This window comes from Neoarius graeffei, chromosome 28 (genome assembly GCF_027579695.1).
Source record: "Neoarius graeffei isolate fNeoGra1 chromosome 28, fNeoGra1.pri, whole genome shotgun sequence".
Lineage (NCBI taxonomy): Eukaryota > Metazoa > Chordata > Actinopteri > Siluriformes > Ariidae > Neoarius > Neoarius graeffei.
In genome coordinates, this window is record NC_083596.1 from 49,719,478 (window position 1) to 49,731,760 (window position 12,283).

The 12,283-nt window shown below is 44.5% G+C and overlaps 1 protein-coding gene across 1 annotated transcript in view; it reads right to left on the bottom strand.

The window, feature by feature from the left end:
• The window catches only part of sptbn4a (spectrin, beta, non-erythrocytic 4a), a 40,211-nt gene that overhangs the window by 16,992 nt on the left and 10,936 nt on the right, over positions 1-12,283 (bottom strand). Inside the window, exon 2 of the mRNA XM_060912634.1 lies at positions 59-367. Within this exon, the coding sequence (XP_060768617.1) occupies positions 59-367 (309 nt within the window). The remainder of the gene's footprint in view (positions 1-58; positions 368-12,283) is intronic.

Consider the following 12,283-nt stretch of genomic DNA (forward strand, 5'->3'; position numbering starts at 1 on the left):
CCTGCGTGTACTTGCATGCATGTGTGTGTGAATGAGTGTGTGCTCATGTACTTCACACCTGTATCCTTTGCAGCTGCTGGCTAAATGTGGTTCGAGGGTTCAGGATGGCGGCGCTGGCCGAGGGGCTGGTGTGTGTCGAGTGCGAGGATTGTGGTGGCTCGTCCTGGAGCAAGCTGAGGTGCTGGTCCAGATCGGAGAGGCTGTGCGATGGAACATCTGTGGTTCTGTGGTTCTGTGTCTCGAACAGCTGGCGAGCTTTGGCCTTAGTGGTGCTCTCCAGATGTGTCCAGCATTCCCTCATCTCCTTCAGCTTCTGGTGTACTACAGGCCTAAGCTCTGGCTGCTCCTCGATCAACTCCTTACCCTCCTACACACACACACACACACACACACACACACACACACACACACACACACACACACAGTCAGTGTTGTACAGAGAGTGAACCACCACCCAAAATAATTTGTGGTCAGTGTTGCTTCCTTTCCATTGAGAGACAAGACAAAGAGAGCGCCAGAACTTTCTGCAGCGCAACTGACAGGCAACAATCTATAATATAAACAGTATATTGGGTATATTTTATAGTTATTAAGATAATATTTGTCAATCACCATCCGACTGCACTAGTGTGTGTGTGTGTGTGTGTGTGTGTGTGTGTGTGTGTGTGTGTGTGTGTGTGTGTGTGTAAAAATGATCAAAATGGAACAAGATCAAAGCAGAGTGTCCGTCTCTATAGAGCCATGGCTCATTTCCAGATACCTAAAATAGGACACACACACACACACTTAGCTGGATAAAACAGAATTCTTCTCATTGAGCCCCCAAACATAATGAAACATTGACTATCATAAATAAAGTCAATAAAGACGCTCTCTCTCTCTCTCTCTCTCTCTTTCTCTCTCTCGTGCTCTCTCTCTCTCTCATTTATCATACACCCCATTGAATGAGCATCTCGGCCAAATGTACGTAAGACAGAGGAACAACTCATACAAAGAGAGATGTGAGAAAATGTGTGTACGTATATGAATGAAGGGAATGATATATAAAAGGTGTGTGTGTGTGTGTGTGTACATGTGTGTCTGCGTGTGTGTTTTTCATAACGCAGTGCTGCATTTCTCCCTTTGGCACGAGCTTTCTGCCTTCTAACTGCTGCCTGCTCCCCCACATACTGCAGAGACTGCAAACACACACACGCACACACACACACACACACACAGAGTGTGTGTGAGAGAGAGGGGGGGAGGGTTGGAAGAGAAACAGAATAGAGGCAAAAAGAGAGGAGAGAAGACTGATGGATGGGAGAAAAGATGGAGGATTGAAATGAGACAGAATGGGAAAAAAATAATATGGCCAGGAGCTGCAAGGCCACACACACACACACACACACACACACCACACACACACACACACACACAGAACATTGGTAGAGAACATTAATCAAAAGCATTACGTCATTAACACACACACGACACATGAACTCGATTCCATGTTTCACTCCAGTCATGTGATCATGTGCATGAAGTGATGCTCATGATTTGCGTGTGTGTGTGTGTGTGTGTGTGTGTTCACACATCATCAGTCTAATTTTGCGTCCCCTGGTTTTTGAGCATGCTGCTGAACCCATGAGGCAAGGTCAGGTGTGAGGACAGCCACACCGCCACCTGTGATTGGTCCACTGGCTTTTCCGTTACTGAGGAGGCGGTGCTGAGAACAGCTCCTGTAGGGGGGAAGGGGCGGGAATGTTTCCAAAAGGACACAGAGTTCTCCAATGGCAGCAGGATGCCAAATCATCACTTCTGCTGTTTCTCAGGTAACAGCCTCATTAACCCACCTTTCTCTCTCCAAGTGTGTGTGTGTGTGTGTGTGTGTGTGTGAGAGAGAGAGAGAGAGAGAGAGAGAGAACTAGAGAATGATTACAGTCAGCCTGAAGTATCTGCCATCTTAAATCAGCTGATTACAATGTGTGAGACAGAGTTCTCAACCCAGAACATAACACAAAACAACTGAGCGGAACAAAACAGTACATGTTAGGAATAAAACACTCACTGTGGTTCTAGAATGTCATACACGACTACTGTTAGAATGCACACTTTGGTTCTGGAATGTAACAGACAACTACTATTAGGAAACTAAGAATCGAATTCCACTGTAGTTCTATAATAGACTGTGACTGTTAAAATGCTCACTGTGGTTCTCGATTGTAATAAAAAAACTATTGTTACAATACGCAGTGTGGCTCTAGAATGAATCAACAACCACTGTTACAATGCTGACTGTGATGCTAGAACATAATAGACAACTATTACCAGAATATACTCTGTGGTTCTAGAATGGAAGAGACAACTATTATTAGAATTCACTCTGTGGTTCTAGAACGTAATAGATAACTATTATCAGAATGCACACTGTTGTTCTAGAATGTAAGAGACAACTATTATCAGAATGCATTCTGTGGTTCTCAAATGTAATAGACAACTATTGTCAGAATGCACATTGTGGTTCTAGAACATAATAGATAAATATTATTACAATGCACTCTGTGGTTCTAGAACATAATAGATAAATATTATTAGAATGCACTCTGTGGTTCTAGAATGTAATAGACAACTATTATCAGAATACACTCTGTGGTTCTGGAATGGAAGAGACAACTATTATTAGAATGCCCACTGTGGTTCTGGAATGGAAGAGACAACTATTATTAGAATACACACTGTGGTTCTAGAATGTAATAGACAACTATTATTAGAATACACTCTGCGGTTCTAGAATGTAATAGATAACTATTATCAGAATGCACACTGTGGTTCTAGAATGTAACAGACAACTATTATTAGAATGGCCACTGTGGTTCTAGAATGGAAGAGAACTATTATCAGAATGCATGCTGTGGTTCTACAACAGAATAGACAACTATTATCAGAATGCACTCTGTGGTTCTAGAATGTAATAGACAACTATTAGTAGAATGCACAATGTGGTTCTAGAATGGAAAAGACAACTATTATCAGAATGCACTCTGGGGTTCTAGAATGTAATAGACAACTATTATCAGAATGCACACTGTGGTTCTTGAATGTAATAGATAACTATCATCAGAATACACTCTGTTGTTCTAGAATGTAATAGACAACTATTATCAGAATGCACTCTGTGGTTCTGAAATGTAATACACAACTATTATCAGAATGCACTCTGGGGTTCTAGAATGTAATAGACAACTATTATCAGAATGCACGCTGTGGTTCTTGAATGGAAGAGACAACTATTATCAGAATGCATGCTGTGGTTCTAGAATGTAATAGATAACTATCATCAGAATGCAAACTGTGGTTCTAGAATGGAAGAGACAACTATTACTAGAATACACTCTGCGTTTCTAGAATGTAATAGACAACTATTAGCAGAATGCACTCTGTGGTTCTCAAATGTAATAGACAACTATTATTAGAATACACACTGCGCTTCTAGAATGTAATAGACAACTATTATCAGAATACACTCTGTGGTTCTGGAGTGGAAGAGACAACTATTATTAGAATGCCCACTGTGGTTCTGGAATGGAAGAGACAACTATTATTAGAATACACACTGTGGTTCTAAAATGTAATAGACAACTATTATTAGAATACACTCTGCGGTTCTAGAATGTAATAGATAACTATTATCAGAATGCACACTGTGGTTCTAGAATGTAACAGACAACTATTATTAGAATGGCCACTGTGGTTCTAGAATGGAAGAGAACTATTATCAGAATGCATGCTGTGGTTCTACAACAGAATAGACAACTATTATCAGAATGCACTCTGTGGTTCTAGAATGTAATAGACAACTATTAGTAGAATGCACAATGTGGTTCTAGAATGGAAAAGACAACTATTATCAGAATGCACTCTGGGGTTCTAGAATGTAATAGACAACTATTATCAGAATGCACACTGTGGTTCTTGAATGTAATAGATAACTATCATCAGAATACACTCTGTTGTTCTAGAATGTAATAGACAACTATTATCAGAATGCACTCCTTAGTTCTTGAATGGAAGAGACAACTATTATCAGAATGCATGCTGTGGTTCTAGAATGCAATAGACAACTTATTAGAATGCATAATGTGGTTCTAGAATGGAAGAGACAACTATTATCAGATTGCACTCTGTGGTTCTCAAATGTAATACATAACTATTATCAGAATGCATTCTGTGGTTCTAGAATGTAATAGACAACTATTATTAGAATGCACACTGTGGTTCTTGAATGTAATCGATAACTATAATCAGAATACAGTCTGTGGTTCTAGAATGTAATAGACAACTATTAGCAGAATATACTCTGTGGTTTTAGAATGGAACAGACTATTATTAGAATACACACTGTGGTTCTAGAATGCAATAGACAACTTATTAGAATGCACAATGTGGTTCTAGAATGGAAGAGACAACTATTATCAGAATGCACTCTGTGGTTCTCAAATGTAATACACAACTATTATCAGAATGCACTCTGGGGTTCTAGAATGTAACAGACAACTATTATCAGTATGCACTCCTTGGTTCTTTAATGGAAGAGTCAACTATTATCAGAATGCACTCTGGTTCTAGAATGTAATAGACAACTATTATCAGAATGCACGCTGTGGTTCTTGAATGTAATAAATAACTATCTTCAGAATACACTCTGTGGTTCTAGAACGTAATAGACAACTATTATCAGTATGCACTTCTTGGTTCTTGAATGGAAGAGACAACTATTATCAGAATGCACTCTGGTTCTAGAATGTAATAGACAACTATTATTAGAATGCACACTGTGGTTCTTGAATGTAATAGATAATTAGTATTAGAATACACACTGTGGTTCTAGAATGTAATAGACAACTATTATTAGAATGCACACTGGTTCAAGAATGTAATAGATAACTATAATCAGAATACAGTCTGTGGTTCTAGAATGTAATAGACAACTATTAGCAGAATATACTCTGTGGTTCAATAATGTAACAGACAACTATTATTAGAATACACAATGTGGTTCAAGAATGGAAGAGACAACTATTATCAGAATGCACTCTGTGGTTCTGAAATGTAATACACAACTATTATCAGAATGCACTCTGGGGTTATAGAATGTAATAGACAACTATTATCAGAATGCACGCTGTGGTTCTTGAATGGAAGAGACAACTATTATCAGAATGCATGCTGTGGTTCTAGAATGTAATAGATAACTATCATCAGAATGCAAACTGTGGTTCTAGAATGGAAGAGACAACTATTACTAGAATACACTCTGCGTTTCTAGAATGTAATAGACAACTATTAGCAGAATATACTCTGTGGTTCTAGAATGTAATAGACAACTATTATTAGAATACACACTGTGGTTATAGAATGGAAGAGACAACTATTATCAGAATGCACTCAGTGGTTCTAGAATGTAATAGACAACTATTATCAGAATGCACACTGTGGTTCTTGAATGTAATAGATAACTATCATCAGAATACACTCTGTTGTTCTAGAATGTAATAGACAACTATTATCAGAATGCACTCCTTAGTTCTTGAATGGAAGAGACAACTATTATCAGAATGCATGCTGTGGTTCTAGAATGCAATAGACAACTTATTAGAATGCATAATGTGGTTCTAGAATGGAAGAGACAACTATTATCAGATTGCACTCTGTGGTTCTCAAATGTAATACATAACTATTATCAGAATGCATTCTGTGGTTCTAGAATGTAATAGACAACTATTATTAGAATGCACACTGTGGTTCTGGAATGTAATCGATAACTATAATCAGAATACAGTCTGTGGTTCTAGAATGTAATAGACAACTATTAGCAGAATATACTCTGTGGTTTTAGAATGGAACAGACTATTATTAGAATACACACTGTGGTTCTAGAATGCAATAGACAACTTATTAGAATGCACAATGTGGTTCTAGAATGGAAGAGACAACTATTATCAGAATGCACTCTGTGGTTCTCAAATGTAATACACAACTATTATCAGAATGCACTCTGGGGTTCTAGAATGTAATAGACAACTATTATCAGTATGCACTCCTTGGTTCTTTAATGGAAGAGTCAACTATTATCAGAATGCACTCTGGTTCTAGAATGTAATAGACAACTATTATCAGAATGCACGCTGTGGTTCTTGAATGTAATAAATAACTATCTTCAGAATACACTCTGTGGTTCTAGAACGTAATAGACAACTATTATCAGTATGCACTTCTTGGTTCTTGAATGGAAGAGACAACTATTATCAGAATGCACTCTGGTTCTAGAATGTAATAGACAACTATTATTAGAATGCACACTGTGGTTCTTGAATGTAATAGATAATTAGTATTAGAATACACACTGTGGTTCTAGAATGTAATAGACAACTATTATTAGAATGCACACTGGTTCAAGAATGTAATAGATAACTATAATCAGAATACAGTCTGTGGTTCTAGAATGTAATAGACAACTATTAGCAGAATATACTCTGTGGTTCAATAATGTAACAGACAACTATTATTAGAATACACAATGTGGTTCAAGAATGGAAGAGACAACTATTATCAGAATGCACTCTGTGGTTCTGAAATGTAATACACAACTATTATCAGAATGCACTCTGGGGTTATAGAATGTAATAGACAACTATTATCAGAATGCATGCTGTGGTTCTAGAATGTAATAGATAACTATCATCAGAATGCAAACTGTGGTTCTAGAATGGAAGAGACAACTATTACTAGAATACACTCTGCGTTTCTAGAATGTAATAGACAACTATTAGCAGAATATACTCTGTGGTTCTAGAATGTAATAGACAACTATTATTAGAATACACACTGTGGTTATAGAATGGAAGAGACAACTATTATCAGAATGCACTCCGTGGTTCTAGAATGTAATAGACAACTATTATCAGAATGCACATTGTGGTTCTTCAATGTAATAGACAACTATTATCAGAATGCACACTGTGGTTCTTGAATGCAATAGATAACTATCATCAGAATACACCCTGTAGTTCTAGAATGTAATAGACAACTATTATCAGAATGCACACTGTGGTTCTAGAATGTAATAGACAACTATTATCTGTTAGGACTAGGACTGTTTTGGCCTCTAGAGGCCGCTGTTATTTCCTTTTCGTGTCATGTTTATTTTGGCCTCTAGAGGCCGCCACTGTTCCTGTGTTTTGTGTTTGTGTTAATTGCCTGTTTAGTCCTGATTATCTTCACCTGTGTTCAATTTAGTTTGTGTATTTATACCCCCTGAGTTCAGTCCTCTTGTCACGGAGTCTTTGTGCTGTTATGTTTATCTCCAATTTCTTCTGTACCCTGTTCTTTATTTTGCATTTTGCTTTTCTTTTGGACCTAGTAGTTACTGTGTTTTTGGATCTTCTGAGCTTTGGTATTTTTGCCTTTTCTGTTTTTTTGGCTTTTGTTTTGTACTTTTGGATTTTTTTATTTTTTCCCTTATATCTTCTGAGCGTTTTTGTATTTTTACTTTTTGGATATTTTTTGTACATATTGTAAATAAACCTTTTGATACTTTTTCTGCTTCCACCTCACGCCTCTGCATTTGAGTCATCCCCCTGGTGGCCTAGTGGGGGTTTGCTGGATTATCACACCAACGAACCAGGTTCGAATCCCAGCAAAACCCTAACAGAAAGACTCCGTCATGATCGACTCAGCAGAGGCTGCTTCAACTGTCTACCCGGCCATCCTTCAGGGAATTATGGCAGCTTTGACACGCTTCGGAGCGACCATGGAAGCTCATGGACGTACTCTCACCAGCCAACGTGAGGCCCTTGCTCGCCACGAGGAACTGCTTCAGCAAATTGGGAAAACCCTGGCACAGCTGACATCTCTGCCTGCATCTCCTGATCCAGCTCCTGCTCCTGTGCCTCCTGCCATGCTGCCTTCTTCACCTCGCGAACCCAGCCTTCCTGCACCACAGAGGTACGACGGCAAGCACAGTGAGTGCCGAGAGTTCCTTACCCAGTGTCAACTCACCTTTGAGCTTCAGCCTACCACCTACACTACGGATCGCTGCAAGATTGCCTTTGTGATCACCTTATTAGCTGGTAAGGCGCGAGCCTGGGCTACTGCTATCTGGCAAAGACAGGGACCTGAGTGCCTTGATTTCCAGCTGTTCTCTGAAGAGATGCTTCAGGTCTTCGATCAGGCGGACATCAGTACCGACGCAGCCCGAAAGCTCATGTCCATCCGGCAAGGAGGAAGCATCACAGATTACGCCATCTCGTTTCGGACGCTCGCAGCAGTAAGTGGATGGAACGAGACTGCCCTGGTGTCAGCCTTCCACCATGGTCTGTCTGACCCCATCAAGGACGGTCTGGCCTCTATTGGATGCCCAAGTGACCTCGAAACCCTTATCTCACATGCTATTCGTCTGGACAACAGGATGAGAGAATGCCACCAAGCCTTGAGCCCCCCCAGCCTCCCTACCTCTACCTGGAGACCGTCTACCTCCTTCAGTGACTGTCCAGAACCCATGCAAGTGGGTCGTACTCGCCTCTCCGCATCTGAGAGGGAGCGCAGAAGGAGGGACAAGTGCTGCATCTACTGTGGCAAGCCTGGTCACTTCCGAGCATCATGTCCCGAACTCTTGGGAAAAGGACCGCCCCGTCCAGCCAAGGGAGAGTTGTGACGGGGCCTACCCTCTCTCTCGGACTCCCTGGCCAAGGAATCTACATCCCGGTCTCCATCTCCTGGAGTGAGTCTGTCCACTCTTGTCAAGCTTTGTTAGACTCAGGGGCGGCTGGGAACTTTATGGATATTCACTTCGCCCAAAGCATCAATATTCCGACTGCACCTCTTGAAGTCCCACTGTCTGTGTCTGCCCTCGATGGCCAAGCATTAGGTGATGGAAGAGTCACCCAAGTTACTTCTCCAGTCTTCCTCCAGTCTCAAGGTCACAAGGAAGAAATATACCTGCACCTGATTCCTTCACCTGAGTTCCCAGTTATTCTAGGCCTTCCTTGGCTTACTCGCCACAACCCTCGCATAGACTAACAAGCCAGGTTGTGGAATGGGGCCCTGCATGCCATGCCTCTTGTCTGCTCTCTAGCTCTCCTGTGTCTCCTGCCGAGCCCCCTGATCTCACTGAGTTATCTCAAGTTCCCACAGAGTACTGGGATCTCAAGGAGGTATTCAGCAAGAGCAGGGCCGCCGTTCTTCCTCCGCACCGGGCCTACGACTGTGCCATCGACTTACTCCCTGGGACTACCCCTCCTCGTGGCAGACTGTTTTCCCTCTCTCAGCCAGAACGCAAGGCCATGGAGGAATACCTCAAAGACGCCCTGGTCTCTGGGTTCATTCGACCCTCCACCTCACCTGTTGGTGCCGGCTTCTTCTTTGTCGGCAAGAAGGATGGGGGGCTCCGACCATGTATTGACTACAGGGGCCTGAACAAGATCACTGTGCGCAACCGATATCCCCTTCCGCTGATGTCCACTGCTTTCGACCTGCTCCAAGGTGCCACCGTCTTCACCAAGTTGGACCTACGGAACGCATACCACCTCATCCGTATCCGACAGGGAGACGAGTGGAAGACTGCCTTTAACACCCCGTCTGGGCACTACGAATACCAGGTGATGCCCTTCGGACTCACCAACGCACCAGCTGTTTTTCAGGCCCTAATCAACGACGTCTTAAGGGACATGATTAACCTGTACGTTTTTGTCTACCTCGACGACATCCTTATCTTTTCCAAGACCGTGCAGGAGCACCGCCACCATGTCCGCCAGGTTCTCCAGAGGCTGCTACAGAACAATCTGTTCGCCAAGGCCCAGAAATGCTAATTTCATGTTCCCGAGGTCTCCTTTCTGGGATTTATTGTACGGACAGGCCAACTCCAAATGGACCCTGCCAAGACCCTGGCCGTCCGGGACTGGCCTACTCCCAAGTCCGTTAAGGAGGTTCAGCGGTTCTTAGGATTCGCTAACTTCTACCGCAAGTTCATCAGGAACTTCAGTTCTGTAGCAGCACCCATGTCGGACCTCACCAAAGGGACAGGTGGATCTTATGTCTGGTCTCCTCAGGCAGAAAAGGCATTCAAAGACCTCAAGGACCGCTTCTGCATGGCACCCATTCTGGTCCTCCCGGACACCTCCCAACCATTCATCGTGGAGGTGGACGCCTCGGACAGTGGTGTCGGCGCGGTGCTCTCTCAACGTTCGGAAGGAAAGCTGCACCCCTGCACTTACTTCTCCCACCGCCTGAGTCCTGCGGAGTCCCGGTACGATGTGGGGGATCGAGAACTGCTAGCGGTCAGACTGGCCCTTGAGGAGTGGAGGCACTGGCTGGAGGGAGCGCAACATCCATTCCTGGTTTGGACTGACCACAAGAACCTGGAGTACCTCCAGCAAGCCAAGAGACTGAACCCTCGACAGGCTAGGTGGGCCCTGTTTTTCAGTCGGTTTGACTTCACCCTCTCGTACCGCCCCGGCTCCAAGAACACCAAACCTGATGCACTATCCAGGTTGTTCTCTGCCACTAACAGGGAGAATGAAGTCGGGCCTATTATCCCTGTGTCCCGGATTGTGGCCCCTGTCCGCTGGGGTATTGAGGAGGCTGTCCGATGAGCCCAACACCAGGACCCCGGTCCTGGGACGGGGCCACCGGGCCTCTTGTACGTCCCACATCAAGCCCGGGCCAAGGTTCTCCAGTGGGGTCACTCTTCCCCTCTCACCGCCCACCCGGGAGCTCGGAGGACCCTGGACTTCCTGAAAAGATGCTTCTGGTGGCCTAACATGGAGAAGGAAGTAAGGTCATTTGTCCTGTCCTGTGAGGTTTGCACCAGAACCAAGAACCCACGACAGCGTCCCCAGGGTCTCCTGCATCCTCTGACCATTCCCTGGTCCCACGTGGCAGTCGACTTCATCACGGGTCTCCCTGAGTCACAAGGTAACACGGTCATTTTGGTCATAGTTGACAGATTCTCCAAGGCCTGCCGCTTCATACCACTGTGCAAACTCCCCTCTGCTCTTGAAACAGCGAAACTTATGTTTAATCATGTCTTCCGAGTCTTTGGTCTTCCACAGGACATCGTCTCAGACCGAGGGCCCCAGTTCTCCTCCCGAGTGTGGCACGGGTTCTGCAAGGTCATCGGAGCCACTGCCAGCCTCTCCTCTGGGTTTCACCCACAGTCCAATGGTCAGACGGAGAGGCTCAACCAGGACCTGGAAACCACCCTGCGAGGCCTGGCTATGGATAACCCGACATCGTGGAGCACCTGGCTGCCATGGGCAGAGTACGCCCACAACACCCTGCAGTCATCGGCCACCAAGCTGTCGCCATTCCAGTGCCAATTCGGGTTCCAGCCACCTCTGTTCCTGGACCAGGAGGAGGACGCGGGGGTGCCCTCGGTCAACCAATATGTGAGACGGTGTCACAAGACCTGGAGCAAGGTCAGGAAGACCCTCATACAGACCTCCAGAACCAACCAGACTCAGGCCAACCGCCATAGAAGACCTGCACACGCTTTCCGCCCTGGGCAGCGGGTTTGGCTGTCCACTAAGGACCTTCCGCTGCGGGTGGAGAACCGCAAGCTTGCTCCTCGCTACATTGGCCCCTTCAAGGTGGTGCGCAGGGTGAACCCTGTCTCCTACCGGCTCCAGTTGCCCCGGACTCTGAGGATCAACCCCACTTTCCATGTTTCCCTGTTGCGGCCTGTACTGACGTCTACGTATGCCCCTGCCCCTAGGAACCCCCCACCCCCCCGCATCTTCCAGGGTCAGACTGTGTTCACTGTGCATCGCCTGCTTGACTCCCGCCGGGTCCGCGGCGGGTTGCAATATCTGGTGGACTGGGAGGGCTATGGTCCTGAGGAGCGCTGCTGGGTTCCTGCTCGGGATGTCCTAGATAAAGAACTGTGTCGGGACTTCCATTCGGCCCATCCGGATCGCCCTGGGAACATCAGGAGACGCTCCTGGGGGGGGGGGGGGGGGGGGGGGGGGGGGGGGTCCTGTTAGGACTAGGACTGTTTTGGCCTCTAGAGGCCGCTGTTATTTCCTTTTCGTGTCATGTTTATTTTGGCCTCTAGAGGCCGCCACTGTTCCTGTGTTTTGTGTTTGTGTTAATTGCCTGTTTAGTCCTGATTATCTTCACCTGTGTTCAATTTAGTTTGTGTATTTATACCCCCTGAGTTCAGTCCTCTTGTCACGGAGTCTTTGTGCTGTTATGTTTATCTCCAGTTTCCTCTGTACCCTGTTCTTTATTTTGCATTTTGCTTTTCTTT